Genomic DNA, 25,120 nt, shown 5'->3' with positions numbered 1-25,120 from the left:
TGTGTAATATTTGGAATTCGATGCAACTAAGCTATCTCACCAAATGCTTATCCATATTTGCTAACATAGTGAGCCGAAATTCTACATGCCATTTGAGCACACGTGGCGTAACTCGAAAAATAAAAGAAAATGAAAAAAGGAAAGTAACTAGGGAGAGAAGGGAGAGAGAAAATGCAGTATGGGTGGGGAATAACTTAGGGCTTAAGTTTATACACATATCATTTTCTTCCACCTTCTAATTTAAGACTAGGCTAGACTTTCCAAATTATTGCTCCTTCCAATCTTCTTTTCGGCTCAGAACTTTGAGAGAGAGAGAGAGAGAGAATGTGCTAACAAGGAATTTGATTGGGGGCACGTGGAGTGAGTTTTGGTGGAGAAGATAAAATGGTTTGGATGATACAAGACCTTTTTTTTTTTTGTCAATCTTATTTTACTCTTATTCTAACTCTCACTTTTAAACTTTTATCCTAAAAGTCGAAATTCACACTTGAAACTAAATTATCCCCAGCCCAATCTAGGTAGAGGTTCAAACCCCCACCTTATTATTTTATATTGGAAGGGTAGTTATTGGGGGCAAATCTCAATAGTTAATGATACAAGACTTTAAGCACTATACCCACTTTGGATTCATCGTCTATTGTTGCCTTTTCTAAGAATTGAGATGAATTGGATCTCTGACCTTCACCAACGCTACTCGCCACAACCGTGTCAAATATCGTCGACGACAATAGGTGCACAACTCGTCATGGCAACCGCAACCAGCGAGCCAGAAGTCAACAAGTATCTTTGCATGAGGCAGCGATTTTCATGATAGTAATCGTTCCTCAGCTCGTTCGCGGACATAACTCGAACTTGTGAGCCCATAAAAGACTGCATGATTTGATTAAAATATGAACACAGAGGCCTAGCCTGATGTAACTTGGGGGCGAGTAGGCTCGTGGCCTAACTTGGCCTTCAAACTTTACATTGGAAATCGAACGGAAAGATCCCGACACCACCTTTCGAATTTTCAAATTGCCAGCTGCAAACCTGGATATGGACTCCAGTTAAGTTAAGGCACCATCTCCAATGTTCGCATTGTCGAGAATTCCGCAGTTATCCAGACCAGCAAGCCTTCTTCTACCGAAAAGTTCTAGAAGTCTTAAATGTAAAGTAATAGTTTTGGTCGCCCAAGTTTCCGCACTTGGCCATTTGCCTGGATAATTCCCCAAGTCATATCTCCGCACACGTCTCTTTTTGACAAAAATGATAAAGGCAAAATTGCCTTTTAGGAAAATACTACTTCTCTTTTGATGCGTACTAATCTATTTTTGCTTTTCGATTAATTCATACGTTCTTTCCTTTTGTGAGCTTTACGTATTGAAAAAGCTCGTACGCTTCTATTGATCACGAATTAAGGACGTGTTGCAGTCATCTCATTTATTAAATTATTTCACTTTATGAGAGTTATGCCGATTTTACTATCCACAATAACATTTATTTTTATTTTTATTTTTATTTTTATTTTTCCAAAGAAGGCAAAGAACTTGGCCTAAGTTAAAAAAATACAAATAAAGTGGAAAACAAAAAGAGTCGAAATTTGAACAAATTAAACAAAAGGCCAATCATTTTTCTAAAAGAAAGAAGATTAACCAAGGAGGGAGAGATAATGCAAGAGGGGTGGGGCTTCATTCGGGGTCTATAGGCCACACATCGCCTCCGTGTCACTAAGGAGAGTCGGCGACCCTTGCGGGAAACAAACGAGGGCTGGTAGTCTTGCCACCACAATTCGTCGTCCATCGGCTCTTTGAGGTCTGGTGCAATCAACTATTCGACACTTGTGCACTTGAGGATTAGAATTCGCACTAATCAATGGTTATTTTTTTTTGAATTCGAATTTATAATTTTTTAAGAGATGAAAGTTTGTATCTCTATGAAACAGTATGTCATCTCATAATATACTTTCAAAAATCGTACGAGTTTAACATAATATTTTACTACTATAAATTCAACGTTTCTAGTTCAATAATTTTCAACTTTTTCAATTTTCTTCATTTCATTCTTGAAAAAAAATATAACCTTTATTCTCCATTGTCTCCTTTTTTAGAGTCATTGAAGAAATATCATAATTGATATATGGAAATTTTATTTTGAAATTTTATTGTATCCTAATTTTTTATTATCAGTAATCATTAATGATGTGACGAAGGAAACAATTCCTTAAAGGGCGGTGCAGTGTATTGACGTTTCATTAGTTGCCATTCTTTCCAATTACTTTGTCTAACGGTGAGCTCCCGAAAGGCCGCGTGTCCCACCTACCGCAGGGCCGCGCCGTCGGTGGCGTTTGACGATTCAATCGAACGCACGCCCAGCAGGCGTCGCGCCACGTGCAAAGTCTCTTACCTGGTCCTTCTTTTCCCTCCCGGGGGCGTCGCCTTAGCCCGACGTAACTCCGGCCCGAGCAGCCTCACCGGCCCAACTTGGCCTTCGAGCTCGTCTCGGAACGGAAAGATCCCGACAGGCGACATGGCGTTTCGAATTTTCTCCGGACCAATCAAGTTACCTTTGCAGTCCGCCAGATGCGACCAGGACAGCGGAGCCAGTCCAGTCCAAGGTGGTGGTACCGTCTCGAATATACGCGTGGTCGAGGATTCCCCAAGTTATCCGGACCAGCAAGCAAGCTTTTTATCTAACCCCGAAAGGAAAAAACAAAGTCCAAAAGCCCTCCTAGGATAAAGTAATAGCTTTGAGTACACCCAAGTTTTCCCGCGCCCTTGCCCCTGCCCCGATCCTTCCCCGAATCCCGTTTTGCACATGCCTCCATGTCTCCCTTTTTGACAAAATGCGAGAGGCATAATGGCCCTTTTTGAAAAAGGCCGCTCCTCTTTCGATCCATGTGTGTTTAAATTATTGCTTGCTTTTTTCCCATCGTTTCGTGCTCCTTTCCGTTTCGTGGACTCTACGGATTGGGAAAACTTTGGTGGCGCTCCTGTTGATTATTGAGTTTAAGGGACTAGCGCAGACATCTCTATGCATTAGAATATTTCATCGCTTTTAGGAGAGCAATGCTAATACGGTAACGACAATTAGATAAAGCTGTCGCCTTTGTTTTGCAAAAGATGATTGACCTTTCTGTCGGGTGAATTTCGTCAATGAGCGCGTCTCCTGTTGCTCGAAAGAAGATTATGATTTTCGGACTATTGATCACGCGTCGTATGGACAGGACGAGAATCATTTGACCACTGGCGTTTGTGAGTTAAATCTTATTGAGTTATGGAATAAATCAAATAGTGGATTAGATGTATATGATTAGTTCACTCCAGACGTAATGTGGTTCGCTTATCCAAGCAATGATTGAGTTTTTTTCTTTTGATTATAATATGACGATTGAGTTGAACCACCGTTCGAAAATAGGATTTTTGTAAAGAATTATCTCTAAGGCAACAGTGAAATTATCTTATTTTTGATGCATCAATAAAACATAACATGACTAGAGTTGAGCACTCAATCCAATTCAATAGGGGAATTGGATTGAATTGGACCCAACTAGCCTAGACCGATTGGTTGGGCTCTTGGGTTGAATTGGTTTTCAAGGTTCTTTTAGAAAATAAAAAAGAGTACTTTCGCAGCTAATTTGTAGCCAAATAGTGCAACTTTGGTAAGTTATTACAATAAATTTGTTATCTTACACAAATTAAGAAAAGGTGGGTTGGTCCCTAAGTTAAACGGGAACCGTTTTAGGAACCAATTGTTTCGTCGATTCCAGAATAGATCACTTGGATCTTTGTTCGAAATTTAGTCACGAAATTGGGAGCCAATTCATCTGGAAATTAATCACTCTTAAGTGCCACAGTGCTTTTAAATGACAAATTTTTTTATCGAGATACTTTGAAAAACAGTAAGTGCAAGCGATGAAGAAGGGAAATTTAGTGAAAAGCAGAGTAAAATTTATGGAGTTACACATAAAAAATGCCGAGCAAATAAATATCAAAAGTAAGTCTTAACGAAAAAGTCTCGAACGGCGATGCCAAAATCGCGACTTCTCTGTTAAGGTCAAAACCCGATAAGAGCCGCGACGAGCTGATTCGAAGCTTCGTCATCGTCAGCGGACGCGATTATCTCGTTCGCATATAAATTCTAAACTCCAGGCGAGCTTTCAGTTCTCATCCCGCATCGTGTTCTCCGAAGATCCAAGGCGCACTGCAAACTCCGCAGCTTTCATAATCAGGTACGTGTTTCGATCGCGATGCTTCGTTTCGTCCGCAGAAGTTTTGCCGCCGGTGTTTCTTGCGTCAATGCTTCGTTCAAATTTGTTTAACATCTCTCGTTTTCATGTCGGGTGTTTCCCTCGTTTCTGCTCTCCTTCCTCTGGAAGCATGTGACAGCTTTTTTAATAATGACAAATGAGAGTCGCGTCGACTGAGGATCAGGTCAAAACCTGCTGCATGGGGCGATGTGTCCTCTGGAGTCTTGTGGGTTTGGATTGGGGGGCAATGGCGTGGAAACTTCAAACCAAAACCTTAACATTAAAAAAAAGAAAATGGGTTACGGACAAGTTATTGCAGGCTCTGCGTACGTGCGTTGAACAAAACCTCCCTTCTCTTCCAAGTCGGTTTGTTTTATTGCATGCGGAAGTCGTGCCCGAACCAGCCTCTCTTCGTCTTCCGGTCTTCGCTTGGTTCGGTCAGCGTGCCTAAATCTGGTTCAACGCCTTTATATACACAAGCTGTATCGGTTTTCTTCATGTTTTTCCCTGTTCCAATCTCTTGAAAGTTCGATCGGAAGGGTTGTTGTTGTTGTTGCTCTTTTTCTGATCTCCCGGTGTTTTGGGATCTCGAGACTTGGGTTTTGCTTGCTTTTTGATTGTAGAGCGGAATAGAGGAGAAATTTGCGATCTTGTGTTGAGATTAGTTAGAATTGTTGCAGAGTTTCTTGGGCTTGATTGATGGGGGGTAAGCTTTCCACAGAGGAGAGTTGGGATGAGAATTCGAGTCCATCATCGCACCGTTCGACTTCTTATCCTTGGATTCGCGGTACGAGTATGCGCAGCCTCCTCTGTACCGTCAAGAGAGCGTGAGCGATCCGCCGCCACGGTATGCGCAGCCTCCTCTGTATCGTGAAGAGAGCGTGAGCTATCCACCGCCACAGACAGCGTATCCACCACCGCAGATGGCTTATCCGCCGCCCCAGATGGCTTATCCTCCGCCGCAGGAGTATTATCCGCCGCCTCAAGAGTATGGGGATGGGGGCGGTCAAGCACGCAATGACCGGAGAAGGCTCGACAAGAGGTATTCGACTATCGCAGATGGTTTCAAATCCCTGGAAGAGGTGAGATTTCAGATTGAAATTGTTGCCCTGTGATTGGTATTGGTGTTCATGCTGGTGTTGGAAATTCTCATGGTGTGCCTTTTTCTGCAATAATTCATTTCATTGAAGATGGATATATTTTGTACTTAGACATGGGAACGGAGCTTGCTTCTGATGTAGCTACACCAATAAATTCCTCATTTGATCCTTTCACATATCACATGTATTCAACTCAATTATTGCTCTATCTCTTTAGTCGCCATATTCAGCGTCTTATGCTAAAAAGGGGACGGAACGGCTACTTGAAACTTTTCAAGTGGTCGATAGATGATCTTTAATTATATGTGGCTGGAGGAACGGTCACTTATCTCGGGACCTAAACTTGTTTGGTATATAGAGTTATTGGGTGACCACATTTATCATGTTGACCTAGTTCTTTTGTTGCATTTTGTAAGAGGATGAGGCCTTTCTTTTTCATTGGCTTCTTTTCTTAATTGTGATATTTTAGGTTACTGAGGCTCTTGCGTGCGCTGGTCTCGAGTCTTCCAACCTTCTTGTTGGTATTGACTTTACTAAGAGCAATGAGTGGACAGGTGAGGTTTTACATTCAATTCTTCTTTCTTGGCTCATAGTCATACTCGTTCCTTTTCAGAATGCTGAGATTTGTTTGTGATGTAGGTGCAAAGTCATTTAACAAGCGCAGCTTGCATGACATTAGCATGGTCTGAACCCCTATGAACAAGCGATATCCATCATATGGAGAACCTTGGCCATTTTTGATGAAGATAACCTGATTCCTTGTTTCGGGTTCGGAGATGGTATGTAGAATGGATCTAGTTACTTTTTCATGCAAATATTGTTAATTGAGCTCTATGAATGATGAGTCTTGCTTTCTCATGCCAGCATCGACGCATGACCAAGACGTCTTCAGCTTCTACCCAGATGATAAATATTGTAATGGTTTTGAAGAAGTTTTGCACCGTTACAGAGAAATACTCCCTCATTTGAAGCTTGCAGGTGATTCGATATTTTTAGCTCATTGTGCTCTAAAGTATGTTTGTTGGAGAAATGCTGATCTAACAATCTTTATAATGAATATTTTTATTCATTAATTCAAATTTTATTTTTATTAGTTTAACCTTTTTTTTTTTTTGGATTCTCTGGTCATAGGACCTACTTCTTTTGCACCAATTATAGAGATGGCCATGACAATTGTTGAACAAAGTGGCGGGCAGTACCATGTCTTAGTGATAATTGCTGATGGACAGGTGCATATTTCTAAACTTATCGGCTTACATACCTTTTCAGGGGCTGTATTACTATGCCCCTGTTGACTGTTGTATATGTAGTTATGTGTTTACAGTTATATCTTTTGTGTCTAATGAGTTGGTTGCTGCAGGTGACTCGGAGTGTCGACACTGCACCAGGCCAACTAAGTCCACAGGAGAGGAAGACGGTTGAAGCAATTGTTGAAGCAAGGTATATATAGAATAACTGATGAAGTCTCTACCTTTTTTTCTGTCTGTTGTTTTTGATCTAATAATCTTGATTTCTGCAGCAAGTTGCCTCTTTCAATCATATTAGTCGGGGTGGGAGATGGGCCTTGGGACACGATGAAGGACTTCGATGACAATATCCCTGCTCGAGCATTTGATAATTTCCAGGTATGTGGTATTGAGCATGACTGTTTTCTCTACTGTGGTTTCCTTAGAAATTGTTTGGATGAGATTGTTTTCTTAAGAAAGTTATTGACTGTAAATATCCTTTTCTTCCCCCTTCCTCCTCCTCCTCCTCCTCTAGTTTGTCAATTTTACCAAAATTATGTTGAAGAATGCGGCGCCTCAAAGAAAGGAGACAGAATTTGCTCTTTCAGCCTTAATGGAAATACCTTCTCAGTACAAGGCAACTATTGAGCTTAATTTACTTGGGTAAGAAGAATGCACCTAGTTGGTTTTTTTTGTGTGCTTGTTCGATTGTTTTTGGCTGGCTGGGAAGTTGCTCTTTCCAAGTCTGATCTTTTTATTTGTTTTTCTGCATGGGAGTAGCCAAAAAAGAAATATTTCTCGGAGGGTTCCTCTCCCGCCGCCTGTATATGGTACACCATCCAATGGTATGTTGAAGCCTTCCCGTCCAACCATCTCTCAGCCAAGTGTTTCGCCTTATCACAGAGATAGCTATCCACCAACCTCACAGCCAAGTGTTGCACCTTATTATGAAGATTATCCAGCAATCTCCCAGCCAAGTGTTCCACCTTATCCCGGGGATAGCCGGCCAACTCCCACAGCTCCGTCTGCTCCAAGTGCCACTAATGATGATCAGGTATTACAGTTCAAATCTCTCTGTTTATCAAAATGTTGCAATTTTTACTGTTCTATCGTGCTTGCTATATGTTGAGAATATGCTGATTCACAGCCAAATTCCTAGTTGGGAAATGACACTTTAATAGCTTTGGACAACCGTACTGTTCCCTTGATGGGCTTGTCATTGATTAAGGCATTTGATGATGCCTACGTTTGCCAAAAATCCTGGGTTCCTTAAGTCTTTTCCAGGCATCCTATCCCTAAGACTTGCTTGCTTTGTATGGAGGGCTGTGTGGTTCCACAAGTGCCAGCCACAGAAAGGAATGCCAACAACTAGGGTGGTATTGGCATGTTCCCATGTATAATACGTCTGTTCTATTGCTCGACATTTTAGAAAGCAGAAGGAACTTGTGGAAAGGGCAATGTTTCCCTGAATTCTTTCTGTTTTTCCTTTGGTTAATCTTCATTAAGTTCACTAGGGCTTGGATTGCATGCTCTAGTTGGCGTTCAATTTGGAGTTCATTGTCTAGGGAGATATCATTGGGATGCTTGCACTCGCATTGATCTTCTTACACGATTGTTTGGTTCCAAGTTTTGCTGACTCATTTTATGCCATATCGTGCAGCTTTGCCCTATTTGCTTTACCAATAAGAAAGACATGGCTTTTGGTTGCGGGCATCAGGTATGTCCTTTTGCTTTTCTCTCTATGGTTACACATACTTAGGCCGGCTGTCATCAACATGAAATTTTTCCTTGTGACAGACATGCTGTGAGTGCGGGCAAGATCTTCAGCTGTGCCCCATTTGTCGAAGCTCGATCATTACTAGGATAAAGCTCTACTAGCAATTGGGTTTTCTCCCATTCGCCGCGATTCATTAAATTTTGCCATCATTAACCATGCAAGTCATAGAGGCTGCCACGGGTTCTGATCCCTCAGTATTGTTTGCGGATCCATGAGAAGACTCTTCTGCATCGGTTGTTTATTCGGGATTTTGCGGCCCTCTGTATATAATGATCTCAACCTAAACTTATTTGTTTATTGATTTTGTTGATAATGGTTGGGTATCGATTATTTGCCAACACCAAATGACCTAATTGTAGACTGTAAATGTGATATGCTTTGAGAGAAACAAAAGCTCGTGGGTCTGATTTTGCCTGCCTATTTATCGTGCTGTTTCATTCAATTCAGCCTGAACCAACCTCATTTATTATTGCTGCAATGGGCCCGGTTGATGATGAGGACTTGTCACCAAACTATCTTTGTTTTTCCCTCTTCTCTTCTGGGATCGATTTGCGAACCTCGGGTTGTATTTGTACAAACGATTCTATTCTCGAGAGGTAATCATGTCCTTGTAATGAATCGCGGCCGTTCAATAGGTCTCAACCTGGATGGTCCTGGCTCTTTGCTTTTCGATCCGATGTTGGAAAAACACAGACGGCACGGTGCTTCATAGCGAGGACTCTTTTGACTTTGTGAACAGAGGAGCACTTGAAGAAGCTATCCCATCCATTTGATGGTGATCTTTGGAAGCCGAATACCCTTCTTTGCTAAGTCACGGGTGGCGTGGAGATTAGGGCGATTTCGGAGTTGTTCTGTCCTTTCAATTCATGCGTGCTTTCCTTTCACCTAGACAAGGAAAAAAGCGATGGTTGTCTTCCTACGCGGGGAACCACAAAGGCTCCGCACCGCCACCTCGAGTCAATGCCCTAGGTTGTCCGAATTTGGTCTTCGATGACCACAAGTTTGGTCGGCGATCGACTTCCCTCGAGCCCGAGTTTTCGCTAAGTGGTGGTGTTGAGTAGCCATTGGCCGGCATCCCCGACATTGTTCGTGGATCGCATGTCCTCCCGATCGGTCCAAGATCGTCACTAGCATGTCCCCAATTACAGCTAGTTCCACCCCCTTATTGCTCTTGGTCGGTTTCAATGATCATTGGATCGTCGGGTCGTATCACATTCCTATAGTTCGACAATACAAAGGGTGGGCTTTTTATTGATAAATAGGTCTAGGCCCCCTTCACTAGATGAAGTTGGCACCCTAAAAAAGTCAACTTGGATGTCAAAAATTGGGTTAATACTATAAAAAAAAGACAAATTGAAATATATGTAACAAATTTACCATAAATTAATTTTTTTGACAATTATAAACTCCAAAATAATATATTTGTAATAAATTTACCTTATTTTAATTTTCATTAAATTTTGCTCTTAAATTATTGAATTGGATGATACTTGATATACTACTTTGGGATTTTACATTTCATAATTTATAATTTTTTGTGATATTAATTCATTTTAACGGGAATTAATGGATGATAAATTTATCATGAATATATCAATATGAAATTTTTAATCATAAATAAAATTATTATTTAAATTTTCTGTGATATTAATTCAAATTAATAATGACAATTGATGTTTTTGACTGGTTATTAACTATGACTTTGAGCATCACATCGACTCGGATGTTGATGAGAAAGTGATAAGACCATTGAGACAAAAGAGAAATCTCTCGGGGGTCGGCCTCGGCAATAAATCAAAGTCATCGACTAAACAAAGCCAGCTCGTTTACAAGTATGTACGGATTGATTCCGCACGTTATCGACAAGGGAGGAGAGAAAATGGCGTGTTGACTAGCACATGTGATCTGATTTCGACCTTGCGTATACACGGCCGACAGCCAAACCCCAGTACTAATGACGAGAAGCCAATAGAATTAAGTCGAGAAGACAAGAAGGGTTTCCATCCATTGGCCGATAGCCGAGTTAATGTCGACCGAGTCGGGAAGCATTGATGTCGGCTCATAAAGTCTGGCCCGGGCCGGAATCTACTCCGACCACATTGATGAAAAAAAAAACCTTTCGGACAGAGAGATAAACAGCGATTGAACACGTGGATCCGACAGTCGCAGGAACGACGCCAGTTCACAACTTCACACCAGTGAAAAAGAAAACCATCAAAAACCAGTCTCCCTCGGCATTCAATGCGAGCTCAACTGCCGCCGCGAGCTCCACCGCAAACTTTAACCTCTCTTTCGTCTCCACAAATCCAACTTCGAGCGACCCTTATTCGCCAGCTAACGACATCTCATTCCCCAACGCCCCATCTCCTCTCTCTTTCTCTCATGGCTTGCGCCGCCAAGTTCCGATACCAGAGACTGAAGGCGGAGGGCGGCGACGGCGATGCCGGCGGTCTCGTCCCCGACGATGAGGCCGTCTTCGAGAGATACAGGGCGATCGTGCGGTCCAGGCTGTGGTACACGAGGCTCAAGAGGGTGGCCGTCAAGAGGAGGTTCAGGCTCAGGGTGCCGGGGCTGAGGAGGTTCCTGCGGGGGCGGGCGAGGCTGGCGAGGGCGGTCGGGGTCTCGTGCGCCAAGGTGCTGCGGAGGCTGAAGGAGAGCCAGTCCCACTTCGGCGACCTCTTCGCCGGCAACTACCTGTTCCTCCAGGTGAACCCGACGCCGGTGAAGAAGCTCCTGGAGCGATCCGCCGCCGGCGAACGAGGTCGCGCCGCTGGCGTGGGAGGCTACGGGTGGTCTCCGAAGGTATCCGTGCAGAGAATCGCTTGTTAAGTAGAGACCTTTTTCATGCTTCCAGAAATAATCGTCTGTGATTTGTTGTCTATCGGATCGGGTCTCTTGTCGATTCGGTCGTGTGAAATGGTCCAAAGTGACCCGACCCGAAATTTGAATATTGGATCAATTTGCCAGCGTGCAATGCCAAAGCTCTGTTGACTCTGTAGATGAATACACAACAATGCACAGATTTGTCGTCCTTATGCACAACTAGTGCAATTGGACATCGCGTTACAAAGGTCGTGCATCCCGTAATCCCCATTTCGCAAGATTATATGATGGTAGTTATCTTTGTAAGAACAAGATTCGAGTTGATAATTGATTTGGGATATCTCGTGATCATTTGATCAGCTTATTATGTATGTCGAGTTGATGTTCATGATATTTAGCGAATTATTAACCTGCCAACAGGCATATGATCTCACTAGTAAATGGATTAAGGGGTGCAACTAAAGAGTATCAAATTTGAGATTTGTAAGCATTGCATATACACGTGTATATAAAAAAACGAGACAAAAAAAGAAAGGGAAATAAACTAGAATCGCAATAAAAACCAAAAAAAAAAAATGATTAAAATGAAGGCTTCATGTATTTTATGGAAAATAAATGAATTTGAAAATATTTTCATAAAAATGATAGTTTATATAATTTGAAATAATTAGTCAATAAAAAATATAATAATTTATGTCTAATCTTATTTGTGGATGAAGAAAATATTTTACATTCATTTATTCATTTTTTAAGGGATACAAATAATCATTTTTAGGGAAGTATTTACAAAATCATTTATATTCTATGAAAGAAATGAAGCCGAATTGATGGTAAAGAAATTCATTTCCTCCATAAATAGAGAAAGCGACTACGTGGGCTTTTTGGGCCAAGAAGAAAGATACCGCAGGTTTCGTTTTGGGCCCTAAAATATTTGGCCCACCATTTTCATGGGCTTTTTGCATCACCTTCAAAGCAACCGCTGACTTCGGTCCTGTTGTTGTTCTCCTTCTGGCGCTCGAGCCGACTCGTCGCCTCTGCTTCTCGCTCTCCGTCTCTTCTGCGAACGACGGCGGCCGCCGCCTAACCAGCCAGCCAGCCAGCCAGCCAGCCAGCCAGCCGCCGCGTTGCCGGAAGGTGAGAGCCTCGGTCGCTTCTGCTTGCGGTTCGTGCGGGATCTCAGTTCTTCTCTGTCCAGCTCGACCTGCTCGTTTCGTGAAATCGCCATTGCTCCGTTAAGTTAGCCTCCGGATTCTGATCGAGCGCTCAGGAGGGAGCTCCGTGCTCCTGCGTCGATCCTCTTTCAGCTTTGTGCTGACTATCTGTATTAAGGTTTCGTCGAGGGAACAAGTTTCGATGGAGGAGGAACGCTTGGATTCTACTTTCAAAAAGGAAAGGAGAAGGAAGAATAAGAAGAAGGAGATCGAGGCAATGGCGAGTGAAAAGAGATTGGAGGCCGGGGATGAGGGGGAGGGGAGTAGGAAAAGGAGAAGGAAGGAGAAGCTTCTAGAGGAAGCTGCGGAGGACGGCGGACCGCGAGCTGTAGGCATCGATAGTGAGATCGATGGTCGTGAAAACGAAGAGGATAGTAATCAGAATGGAGGAGCTGATGCTGCGAGAGCGAGGGATGTCGATTCTGTGAATCCTCCAGACGACGTGGAGATGGAACCGAATGGCGAGGAGGCGATGAGGAAAATTAGGAAGAAGAAGAAGAAGACGCAGTTGGCGAAGGAGGCTGCTCGAGCCGGGAATCGCGGGGTCTGCTACTTGAGCAGGATTCCTCCTCACATGGATCATGTGAAGCTTCGCCAGATTCTTTCTCAGTATGGAGAAATACAAAGGATATATCTTGCGCCCGAAGGTAAATACAATGCCCTTCCTAGATGTTTGATTGAATTTGTGCATGCACGAAATTATGGATTGTTAAGTTTTTATGGAGTGAAGTCTTTGGGTTGAAATAGAAGCCACAAGCCCAATTTAGCGAATGTGAGGCTTCTCCTTGTTGACGTAACTGATGTGCATGTTGTAACTCACTATGTATGCCTACCATCATAGATCCTGCGGCTCAAGTGAAGCGCAAACGTGCCGGTGGCTTTCGAGGACAAGGATTCTCAGAAGGGTATGATTTACCTTGGACTTGCAACAAGCTTTGCATTTTCTTTTATGCCCTGTATTAGTCTTACTCCAGTCAAAAGCCTAATTCTGGCTACTACCGGTATTAGGTTATGATCTGTGAACGTATGTAAATACCTTGATTCAATGTGTTTTTATTGTGTAGATGGGTTGAATTTGCCAAGAAAAGTGTTGCAAAGAGAGTTGCTAACATGTTAAATGGTGAACAAATAGGTAACGTTTCATTCCTTTTACTGGAGAGTGTTGGGTGTGCTTTGTCACATGCGTCTATTTTGAGTATCTAAATAGAGCACCTTTTGCAATATGTTCTTGTCAATACTCTTTGTTTTGCGTTTGATACATCTCTCCTCATAAAAGTTGGTTTTTCCTTTTTCCTAAGCTTTCTCGAATAGGTTCCTTGGTGTCACTGTCTACTATTAATTTTCTGCATGTTTGATTCTGTTTAGGAGGGAGGAAGAGGTCCTCATTTTATTATGATCTCTGGAATATCAAGTATTTAAGCAAATTCAAGTGGGATGATCTTACTGAAGAAATCGGTATGTAGCACAATTAGATATTTCATGCCATACTTGTGGTCTGCTGGAGCTGATCTTGTTTTATATTGTGATGTTTGTAATGCAGCTTATAAGAATGCTATTCGGGAGCAAAAGCTGGCTTTAGAACTTTCTGCTGCCAAGAGAGAGCGGGATTTCTATCTTTCTAAGGTTGATCAGTCCCGAGCCTTAAGCTCCATAGAGGAACGGCTCAAGAAGGTAAAGGGTCCTTCTCCGTACTCCTTGTAGATGTTTTCTAATAGTACTTGGAAGACCTTAGCAAATCCTAGTTGGTCGCTAGTGACTAGTCAGTGACGCCAGGCTGAGCAGACCTCATCATGACTTTTAAGAATGCATTTCGGAGGTCCAACAACAGACAGTGGTACTGATCCTTGAGACATGGCTAGAATACGCAAACATCCTTGAAAATATGGGAATCTAAAAACCTATTCTGTTTTCTTGTTTGAATGCTTTAATATCTGCCTAGTCTATGCAAAATACCCTCTTAACATCTTTTTAGAGCATCTTTGCTGGGTAGACATGTTCATCAGTGTGTGTGGGTGTGTTATTTGCGAAAGACTTGCTCATTATCATCCATAGAGGATGTGGTAGCAGCAGTAACTCCTCTTAATCTTAAGCAAGTATGAAATTTGTAACTCTTCCAGAAAGATGTCATTATCCTTCTCCCTTTTCAGCGTTGTATTTCATGTCCGTCACTTTGTTATGGTGGTGTAGCTGTTCATCCACGTCTGGTGTCTGAGGCATTTCTGTTTTTCAGTTCTTGCCTTTTGACTATGTCTATGTGTCATTATTTTGCTTTACAGAAGCAAAGGTCACAAGAAGGTTCAGTGAAAAGCCCTGAGCAACTGGTCAGCCAGCCAGTGGCAAAGGTGATTCGCCAGTTCCCAAAAGCAACCGGTTGCTAAAAATGCAGCCCAAAACAAACCTCGTCTCTCTAAAGATATTCTAGCTGGGGTAAGTTTCCTTTATCAAGACACATCATTAGATATTTATCTTTGCGCTGCTGTCTAAAGCACGAGTTTTCATCCGCAGGTGTTCGGCGCTTCCTAGTATCACTCAGTTCGCAAGTGTCTAATTTGGTCGTTAAAAAGTCGAGCCTGATAAGAACACATTTTGCCGGTGTATGGCTCAACGGAACCTTTGGCTATGTAAAATTCTTAAATTGGACATGCCTCAATTTTGTTTGGCAACAGTTTTGCTGGTGTACAAGTCACTCAGTTTAATCAATTATTTTGCCAGTAGCAGTTCCCATCTTTACTGAACTCTCGCCCTAAAATTCTTTGGCTTCTTATATTTTAAGATCAGTTGATTCTGTGGCGTATCTCCCACCTTCATTGGTTTGTATGCCTGAGACGTGGTTTAGTATAATGAACATTAATCATCTTGTTTTAAACTTTGTACGACGGAGTGTTAGGTGGTACCAAGTCAGAGAACATGACACTGAAGCAATTTTGCCTCTAGCGATGACCGGTATCACATTCCATGAAATTGTGATTGAAAGATGACGAAATATCCCATTTCTAATGGGTCGATGACCGTGGGTATATAAACTAAGTTTTGAACAGAGTTAGACAGGGACAGCTCTGTCCACTTTGTAAGGTCATCAATGGCGAGATGATGACTTGACTGCGAAGAAATTATGCTGCACCTGTAGTATAAGTGAAGAATTGCATACAAGTATTGCCATGTTTCTATTGCCATTGACAAGATTCAAGATGAAAATCATCTTGCGTCCCCTTGTTCACCAGCAGAGTGAGTGGGCATGCCTCCTGGAGAAAGCAGTCATGAACTTCATAGTTCGAGAAGGCACTCCAATGATGACCAAATTGGTTAAAAATCATGCAAGCTCCCAAAGCACAGAGTCGAATCATTCATGAAATCGAGCAAGTCAAAGTGATTAGAAGATTTAATGGGTCTACAAATGATAGCTATCGAGGAACAGATGTGAACAGATCTGTACATTTCACATTATCTAAAGCAGCATCAGAACATATAGAAAATTTCAGGGCCAAGATCAGAATTAACAGATTGGAGAACAGATCAGAGAAGAACATCAACGCCAATGCTGCGCTATCCTCATTCAGCTGCAACAGCCACCCCTCTGAGCTACAGCTCCATCTCTTGCACCGGCTTGACCTTGAGGGCGCCCATATCCCACCTTGATTCCTGACGTCTGCAAGTGCAATTTGAAACGAAATGTTATTAAGAGAACTGGTTGTGATCCAATTGCCCACGTTTGAATCCAACATATCGAGTATACATATGGTCCATTTGTTAAAAGAAACCTATAACTCATCCACACAAATGACATTGCCATCAATGACTTATGTTAGCGTTGAATATTACAAATCAGTTAAATTAAAACCCGAAAAGTTTGACGTGTGTATCTTGGCTGAAAAACATAAGTAATGTCAATTTACTGGCAAGAGAATGTATACCTCATTAGATACATCAAACACGCCGTCTTGTATATTCTGTAGGATCTGTGCCGCAGTCTTTACAAAAGCCTGGAGGATGAAAAAGGTAAAAGATCGTAAGGAACAATGTTATGCTACTGTGGACTCACCCACAATGGGATAGAGAAGAGATGGTAGAGTCAAATCACCTCCTCAACATTTTGTGCTGTTCTCGCAGATGCCTCCAAAAATAGAAGTCCATTTTCCTTTGCAAACTGTTCTCCTTCTTCTTTGGTGACAGCCCTCCGATGAGATAGATCAGATTTGTTTCCTATAAGCATGATTGTCATGTTGGGATTTGCATGCTGCCGAGCATCCTCCAACCAGCTTGCAAGATGATTAAAAGTATCTCTCCTAAAATACAAGAGAATTTTGGTCTCAGCAATAAAATACAAAATGATTGCATTAATAAGACATAATGTGACCTCTCCCTTTATATTCCTCCAACAAATTTCCCAAGTTCTGACACTTATATCTCACAATGGACAATAAGGTCAGATTCCAATATAAATATTCTCTAATCATAGGTTTCACAGCCTCATAATCTGTTGATCACATTCTCTCCCCTTTTTAGTTTACTGCATAGCTTTCATTGCCGTGTGGCAGCATCCATATTATGAAGTTACTCAATGTCTAAGGAAGTAATTTAACCTGGACATGAGATCATAAGGAGATCGTTCTATCCATTCTCACTCCCTCCCAGAAAAAAGAAACAGACAGACACTCGCATTTCAAATTTACATACCGGGTGATGTCATAAACTAGAAGTGCTCCAGCTGCTCCTCTATAGTAAGATCTAGTGATGGATCTGAAAGATTCCTGTCCTGCCTGTAATGAAACAGAAAATTCAAACAAGTTATGACCAATGCTTGTGTAACCATACAGACATTTAGACTGTGCATTATCTCAAATTCAAGCATGTCTGAATTCTTTGACAAACTCTGTATGTATAAAAGTAAATAACTGGAAATGTGGAAGAAATGGGTTCCATCTCGAGTACTCTCTGCTAGCCAAAAATAGAGAGGGAGTAGGTATTACTGGCTTCTCTCCGCATCTCTGTCTTTGACATGTTTAATGGTGCATGTTATATCAATCGAGTTCAAAGTTTTCCCATTGACTGCAAGGAAAAGGTACATCATGTCCCTAAACTAGGACTAAGCATCCCATAATGACATCTGTCCAACTGTGATTAATCTAAACACAGGCTACAGATGACAGGTTCAAATTGCTAAAAGATACAGGCTCAACTTTGTTTGATATTTACTTCAGTCATCCAAAGGATCATTGGCATTTTTTTAACTTCACCAAAATTTTCCAACCTCCAGGTTAAATCTTACTCCTTCAGCCACCCTCCAGCCTGTAAAGCAAACAAGGACAGAAGGCCAAACTTCGACTTCCATATTTCAGTTCCTAGTCTTTTCCTAGAATCAAAGGACTAATTCCGCAAAGCTTCTGAAATATCCACAGGGATGACAAGAACAGTCTTCAAGTATAACGGAACTTACAAGTTTCACACATCCAATGCTTCTAGATATATTGAAACAAAATAAGTCAAATTCCATCACTGCCAACGAGATACAGCCTATGTTACCCATTTTGGAACCAATCAGCATATCACCGACAGCTCATCACGCTAAGGACAACTGCCTGTGGACTAACTCCATGTCCCATCCGATTAAGTACAAATATAGACAAAACAAAACACCAAGATGGAAGAGCCGCACGGCATCTTATTGCCGTCTTCGACTCTTAGAGAAGAGTTCCTTGGAAAGGCAAAAGTCATCATCTCAGAATCAGCAACAAATAGCCAGTAGTAATACTACAGACTTCCAGTTCGAACTACCAATTGCAAGAGAGCACTAAGTTTTTTCTATGCTACGACCCCAAACACAGACCTTAGAAACCTAAATCCAAGACGGAACGGAGGTGGGACGCGGTTCAGCTCGCCGCGCCCAATGAATCCTACGATGTCAAAACAAAGTCGAGGAAAGAGAGAAAGGAATAGCAGCTGACCGTGTCCCAAATCTGAAGCTTGATCGGCCTGCCGTCGATGGTGACCATGCGAGCGCCGAACTCGACGCCGATGGTGAGATCATGGACGGGCTGGAACCTCTTGTCCGTGAATTGCAGAAGCAGGCACGATTTGCCCACACCTGCACGCAAACCACCCCAAAAAAAGAAGAGGAAAAATTAGGGTTTCCGCAATCGGAGAAGAGCCAAATCCAGAAGCAAGCCCGCTCCACGGGGTCCCGGGGGGGGGCTCACCGGTGTCGCCGATGATGATGTACTTGAAGAGGTAGTCGTACGACATGTCTGGAGACGACGTCGCCGCCGACCGGAGGTGGCGCAGGGAGGCGGAGGAGGAGGAGGAGCGCCGGGGGTGGGGGGGGCCTGAATCGATCGAATTAGAGAGAGAGAGAGAGAGAGAGAGGTGGGAACAGTGGAATCGGATTTGGATGGGGGAATTTGAAAAGAGGGGAGATGAGGGAAGAAGGAAGGAAGGGAAGGGAAAGGAAGTGACGTAGACACCCCCCAAGCACGCTAAGGCGTTGGTTTGCTTCAAGCTTCCACATACGCATCGCATCGCATCTTCTCCTCCTTTTTTAATCGTATAGCATAAACATTATTTTAATCGGTAATCTTAATCGTGTGGCTAACCCGACAGCAACGTTTGATTAAAGGGACAAACCGGACTCCCGTACTTTCGACATTTCAATCTAGTCCCACGTTATCTTTAGATTGAACTTTTCACATGATTTGGATTCAAAATAGATCCCATGCATGTTTGTGATAACGAGAGTTTATGTGAGTTTAACTAATCTTATCTGCTCTAATGTCCAAATCAGCATTCTGGATCCTAAGTAAAAAATTAATAGTGATTGTTTTGATTGTTTTAACTTATGACCAAGTCATTCTTGATTTTTTTTTTTGATGATCCGGGAACCAACATCAACCGACAACCTAGACGTAAACCCGGGACAGATTGAGCTACCACCACAAACCCAGCCGTGTTTGAGTCGCGCGAACGCGACACCTTTGGAATTCGAACCCCTCCCTTTCGTGAGGAGAAGAGGGCCTGAAGCCAGCTGTGCTACCGCGGGCGATGGTGTCATTTTTGAATTTTGAAGTAGGGTGAATGGACCATTTGCTAGAAAGTAACGTGATCCACGCTCGGACCGAACTGATTGCAATCCAACCGGGCAAAGGAACATACTAAATCGATTTAGACCGGTCGGTAGTCGTCCCAGACTGCATCGGCCCATTGGACCCCCAACCATATATCCTTTGCTTTTTCTTTAGTAACCATGAGGTCAAGGCCCTGCGATTAATCGCACGATGTGCGGCCAGAAAAACACGAATCTGCTTTCTAACTCATGCCAGGTCCAACAGTTCTTCCAGACACATAAAACAAATTTCACATGACGGACGGACACTTCAGAGGAAAGTTCAAACCATGCCTGAACGAAATCCATTAAAAAAGCAAGCGCTTTGGAGCATGGCTCAACTTGAGATGTCACTTAAGATGGAGCCACACAAAGCATAAGTGCACAAAGGATGAACAAGCAATCAATCGCTCTAGCTTTCTAATTGAAGGCCTACCATCTACTCAAGTTTAGATGCGCCCATCCCTGCACCTGTTCATGAAGCATTGGAGCTGCAATAAAGCCAATTAAAATGCTCAATCCTCTCCTACCCCCCAGTGATGATTTACTCTTCCATTGCGTCTCCTCCTTCAATGATTTTGACTTTCGCCCTCAATGGCGTGATTTTCGTTAGCAGAACCTCTGCAAGCACAGAAGGCACGGATTTATCAAGTCCGAACAATTACACAGAACGGCAGTCATGTTACTTAACAGGAGTAAAGTGGAATCATGCCTCGAGCATAGGAACCTGGAATTTTGGCTTTATATAGATAACGAGGGCAAGACAAATGATGTGCTATATTTATTACGCTTAAAGTCATGTGGCTGCCGCACTCTGAGAAGCCCAAGAATCTATATCGTATCTAAATATATTTCTCAACTGCCGAACATGAAATGCGGCCAAGAAAAAAGAACTACCAGACAAGAAAACTTCCCTAATGCCCCTGAGATCCCCAAAACAAGCAAAACCAAGCTACTTCATCAATATCTTATTTCTACCATATAAAACTCAAGCTAGAACAAACTGTAAGAACATATCCTCAAGAGACTATAGATAGCTCAGCGTAAAAGGTACTGACCAGTCTTCTTAGGAAAAGTATACTCTCTCTTGAGTGCATAAACATCAGCATTTGGCAAAAGGTGGTTTCTGAGGTATTCCTTGTGACCCTATCACCAAAAATGGGGAAAACTGACATCAACATGAGTCTCATAATCGATCTCATGAAAAACAAGTTTCTTTGCTCTTTGTACTTTTGGGTACAGGAAGAATTGCAATTGGTGAGTAACCACAAACCTTTGTTATTACACAAATATCAACATTGCTTCCACTTCCCAGGTCATTGAATATACCAGCGCAGATCGCCTCGGAAACAAGATTAATTCCTTCATCTTTCTGAGAGAAAATGAATATGAATTCTCTTATCAATATCCTTGGTATTCTTTCCAAATAGACAAACTACAAGAGATCTAATCCCCTACCTTTTTTCCTTTCAAAGACATATATATAACTAGATGCAATATAAGATAGGCTAAACACAACAACGATTGACTAAATCAGCTAGAATTACAGTTAATGTGGACAAAAGAAGGTTCGGCAAAAATAGTACCCATTCCTAATATAACAAAAAGACTTACAGTTAAGCCTTCCCTATACTTTGATTCAAATACAGACATTGCAGCCAGAGAACCAGATCCCATCGTAGCAAATGGCAATGTGTCAGTTGATCCATGGGGATATATCTGCAGAAGAAGGCATTACATTAAAATTTGCGAGAAGTTAAGCTTATCAGGCCAAAAGAGGCATTGCCAGCAGTCTTCAATCTCAAACGCACCGTATGTAGATGAGGTCCTGTGAAATCAACACCGCCAAGTACCAAAGCAGCTTGGACATGACCTTGATAGCTGTGTAGGACATATAGAACCAGAACCAGAACCAGAACCAGAAGAACCATAAGAGAGAATTTCAGATTTGTTAACCATCATTTAATCAGGAAAAAAGAAGAAGAGAGAAGCAATACTTGAAAAGATGTCGCTTAAGAAAGGTCAAAGCTGTCACAACCCTAGATTCTCGGCCCGTATGGTAGCGATGCAGCTGTAACTGTGAGCTTACCATGTCTGAGGGATGGAGAGACAGCATATAAGAGATAAATGCATTAGCTTCACCAAAACAATAGTGAGAAATCACAGGTTTGACACTATTCTTAATAGGTACATACTGACACACTGTAAATATCAGATAACTCCAAGCTAATGTTAGAGAGAAGTGTGGAGTCCTCATTAGCACTGCCAAATGATACTCAAAAGTGAAAATTGAACCTGTCACAGCCTCTGTATCAGCAGCAGTCCCAGCACCACAGCAATATATGTTTGGTGCCATGTAGTGGATTTTCTCGCAGTTCTTATCACAAACTATTGGCCCTTCAGTAGCTCTAGTATCTGCTCCAAGAATAACTCCATCCTACAGAAAGAAGATTTCAAGAAGAGAAAGAAATGCAGATGAGCATATTTAACTATTATTGAAAGTGATAAACCCACATCACACATATAATCATTCATGGTCCTAGACCGTTATGGCCAATCCATGCACACTATAGTAAATTAAGCTATCTACTACGACATTCACCGTACTCTAATATGCTCTTATTTCAACCTCTAGTATTCTTGCAAAATATAATGACATCAACTCAGGATCGACATAATGCCAATCTTTCAAGAGGGGAAAATGGAAATTGAAGTGGTTTTTTTTTTTTTTTTTTTTTTGGGGGGGGGCAACCACGAAAAGCCATTCAATGTCTAAGACAGCCCTACCACTCTCATGAATTGACTAAGGATGGTAAGCACCAATAAGGCACCAAAAGAAAGCACCTAAATTCTGTTGTTTCTTAGATTAGGTCAGGTATCACACTAAGTAATACTTTCTCATTTAAAAATAATGAGCAGATACATAACAGTAGGATTCATCAACAACTTCTCAGCCGACTGAATCCAGACAAGCACTAAATAACTATAGTTTATATAGAATAGACATAAGGACAGAAGTTTAAAGTGCGGCAGCGCCCATCATAATCAGTATGAATGAAACCAGCCAAGCTATGATAATATCAAAGGTTCCCAAAAAGGCTGGAGAAATTTATTTATATAAATAAGGTTAGCTTATCCAGAGACACAAGATTTCATAGGGTGTTCACAAAAGAACTGACATCACTTCTGATATTTCACTGGTCCAAGTTAGCCGATTTTTGGCCTTGCAATCACAGAGAAAAGCAAATTGAAGGATGCTAAGGTGATATTTGGCTCACTCATTTGAAAAACATATATCAATTTTACACATTCCCTCAATTAACACTTGAAATAGTGGTAGCTAGAAGATCATAGCTTGCTGCGCTGATCAACAAATCTAACAAAAAGCAATACCTGAAAAATTATTCCAACAATGGTAGTTCCAGTTTTCCTATATGAAGGAGGGCGAACACCCTTCTTTGACAGCATGTCATTTCTTCTGCACAGATCGAAACTAAATCCACCTTTTGGAGGGAGATCTATTGTTGCTTTAGACATTTGGGATTTAAGTAGTCCTACAAAAAGACAGCCAAGAATTGTGAGTCCAACCACGGAAATCACTTGACCAATGAGAGGAACATAGTTGAAAGAGGGTAAAACAAGCCAGTATCATCAACTTCCCACAAAATTCACCTTTGATGTAGTCCAATGTACAACACAGTACTTAAAAATACAATTTGTAACTGCTCTAACAAGAAACACATGCGTGATCATGTGGCCTAGCACAGAACCTACGACAGAAGCAACAAACCCCGGAGGGTGAAAACAAGAGCAGATACAGCCGACTATAGACAATTAGATCTTTAAGAGGCGTAATACACCGCCGCTGACACCGCCAACAGCACCTGGTCCAATCCACACAGGCCGTCACGGGACCGTTACTCTCACCCATCAAAAACATTCTTCCACCTCATCCAAAGCTTTCGCGCGACGCTTAAGATCGTACAGACACTAACAACAAAAGTAGCTACCACCGGAAACACGAAGCTCGATTGATCGAGCGCTCCTCCCTCAATCGCGCGATCGCCTGTCTCACCATCCTCCTCCCCCCTTCAGCCCCACGTCAAAAGGAAACCGAGACATGCCTAGCCTCGCCACGCGACCTCCAAACCTCAAAAATCCAGAGACAGCGACAGCATCTAACGAGAGAAGCGAACGAGAACGCCAAGACTCCTCGGAACGAGAAGCGACCGAAGCGCGTTCGAAGCTAGCAGAGCAGCGAAGAGAAACCTGCTGGCGGCGAGACGCGCGGAGCAGCGAGACGGCGGAGGACCGATCCACCGGAAAATGCAGGCGACGGGCGAGAGAGAGGAAAAGCGTCTCTGCAAGTTCGATTCTGCTTCAGGCTCTGCTTCTCTTCTCGTTCGGTTTATTTCCTTCGTCGCTCTCCCTCACTGGCTTCCTCGTCAAGAAAGAGAAAGATGGCGGAGGACTCTCTCGGGCTGGGCTTCGAGACAACGTAAATTGGGCCGGTATGGGCGCATGATGGGCCGGACTTCATCGAGTCCTTGCTTCTCGAATGGGCCCCAGCGTCGGGCCTAGTTTGGTTCCCAAACTATAACGTGCATTTTACATTAGAAATGTCTAGGCCGGGAGCGGGTGGGGCTTTATCATGAAGTCCCTGCTCAAGGCAGCCCATTTTCCTTTCGGGCCTGAGCAGGACGAGTTGGTTGTCCACCTGTCCGTTGACCTACTCTATTTAAAAGTAAACCCGGGTGAATTGGATCGGATAAAAAAATGGCCTTATCTAAATAAATTTATTTAACTCATTTTGATCCATTTTCATACAACGTAAAAATAATGAATCACATCGGACTCGACTCATATTATTAAAATATTTTCATATTCAACACAATTTATGAAAACTCATACTTAAATTGAAGTGAGAGTATGGAATGAGTAAATGTGAGATCAAATGATGGCAAAAAAGTATGTAGAGAGAGTCAAAGTCGTGACTCTCGGATTCGACAAAGTTTTCTTTATCCATATTCACTTTATTCGATAAAGTTGGAAGGGCTTAGCTTGGCCCAAAGAGAGAGGCATACAGCTGCCAGTACATTCTCTCAATGTTTGGTGTTGATGTTGAAAGTCTAATCTCTTTTTTGGATAATAATTCAACTATTTTCCTATGTTTCCTAGAGATCATGATCAATTCCATTATTGTAAGTGAGGTTGATGTTTCTTAAGGTTTCCCAAATGTGCTCGATTTATGTTTCTCGTTTGTAATTTTATTTTTAAGACCACTTAATTCAGAAGCTAACGCATTGTTTGTCCAAAAAGTGAAGTTGGCATGATTGGACCTAAACTACATCGTCTAATATATTGATTGCCTCAAAACTAACAAATTGGTGCAAAATTAATTATGTTTTTCACCTCTAAATTGAGGAACTGGGGGCACAATTCAGTTTGACTAGATTCAGCTTGGGCAAAAATCTTGATACAGTTTTCACACTCTTAACTATTTAAACGATGTTGTGCAACATGGGAATTAATTAAAAATTATTATTTTTAATTATTGTGCTTTTGAAAGCCACCAATTCGCAGCATTATTTTGGGCAACATATCTTACGAGATTGTCCGTGTATTAAAGACTAATCGAAGCCCAGAACATGTTGGTCTAGTGGTA

At 42.1% G+C, this 25,120-nt stretch overlaps 5 protein-coding genes across 5 annotated transcripts; 3 read left to right on the top strand and 2 right to left on the bottom strand.

Moving 5' to 3' along the window:
* The first annotated feature begins 4,565 nt into the window (after positions 1 to 4,565).
* On the top strand, positions 4,566 to 8,770 carry LOC104419204 (E3 ubiquitin-protein ligase RGLG2). Its single transcript, XM_018863131.2, is given in 12 exon segments — positions 4,566 to 5,307; positions 5,795 to 5,879; positions 5,965 to 6,009; positions 6,012 to 6,104; positions 6,190 to 6,303; positions 6,457 to 6,554; positions 6,686 to 6,765; positions 6,845 to 6,950; positions 7,087 to 7,214; positions 7,332 to 7,605; positions 8,212 to 8,268; positions 8,349 to 8,770. Coding segments are annotated over 12 exon segments (1,320 nt in total). The 5' UTR covers positions 4,566 to 5,148; the 3' UTR covers positions 8,430 to 8,770.
* Positions 8,771 to 10,508: 1,738 nt separating this feature from the next.
* LOC104419203 lies at positions 10,509 to 11,311 on the top strand. The gene has a single exon (XM_010030777.3). The coding sequence runs from the start codon at positions 10,570 to 10,572 to the stop codon at positions 11,155 to 11,157; it is 588 nt and encodes a 195-aa protein (XP_010029079.2). The 5' UTR covers positions 10,509 to 10,569; the 3' UTR covers positions 11,158 to 11,311.
* An 833-nt stretch (positions 11,312 to 12,144) lies between these two features.
* On the top strand, positions 12,145 to 15,097 carry LOC104419201 (pre-rRNA-processing protein ESF2). The gene is made up of 7 exons (XM_010030776.3): positions 12,145 to 13,009; positions 13,204 to 13,267; positions 13,427 to 13,494; positions 13,728 to 13,817; positions 13,903 to 14,033; positions 14,639 to 14,789; positions 14,868 to 15,097. Exons 1-6 carry the CDS (start codon positions 12,505 to 12,507, stop codon positions 14,738 to 14,740), a joined length of 960 nt encoding a protein of 319 aa, XP_010029078.2. The 5' UTR covers positions 12,145 to 12,504; the 3' UTR covers positions 14,741 to 14,789; positions 14,868 to 15,097.
* Positions 15,098 to 15,665: 568 nt separating this feature from the next.
* Positions 15,666 to 18,804, bottom strand: LOC104419200 (ras-related protein RABB1b). The gene is made up of 6 exons (XM_010030775.3): positions 18,557 to 18,804; positions 18,305 to 18,444; positions 17,037 to 17,119; positions 16,441 to 16,645; positions 16,274 to 16,342; positions 15,666 to 16,008 (listed from the first exon to the last, which is right to left on the bottom strand). The coding sequence occupies exons 1-6, from the start codon at positions 18,600 to 18,602 to the stop codon at positions 15,916 to 15,918; spliced, it is 636 nt and encodes a 211-aa protein (XP_010029077.1). The 5' UTR covers positions 18,603 to 18,804; the 3' UTR covers positions 15,666 to 15,915.
* An 859-nt stretch (positions 18,805 to 19,663) lies between these two features.
* On the bottom strand, positions 19,664 to 23,887 carry LOC104419199 (proteasome subunit beta type-7-A). Its single transcript, XM_010030774.2, has 9 exons — positions 23,725 to 23,887; positions 22,849 to 23,009; positions 21,751 to 21,892; positions 21,453 to 21,549; positions 21,267 to 21,336; positions 21,070 to 21,174; positions 20,729 to 20,827; positions 20,514 to 20,601; positions 19,664 to 20,076 (listed from the first exon to the last, which is right to left on the bottom strand). Exons 2-9 carry the CDS (start codon positions 22,990 to 22,992, stop codon positions 20,000 to 20,002), a joined length of 822 nt encoding a protein of 273 aa, XP_010029076.2. The 5' UTR covers positions 22,993 to 23,009; positions 23,725 to 23,887; the 3' UTR covers positions 19,664 to 19,999.
* Between the last annotated feature and the right edge of the window lie 1,233 nt (positions 23,888 to 25,120).

This window comes from Eucalyptus grandis, chromosome 9, assembly GCF_016545825.1.
Source record: "Eucalyptus grandis isolate ANBG69807.140 chromosome 9, ASM1654582v1, whole genome shotgun sequence".
Lineage (NCBI taxonomy): Eukaryota > Viridiplantae > Streptophyta > Magnoliopsida > Myrtales > Myrtaceae > Eucalyptus > Eucalyptus grandis.
This window is presented reverse-complemented; position numbering and strand designations above follow the sequence as displayed.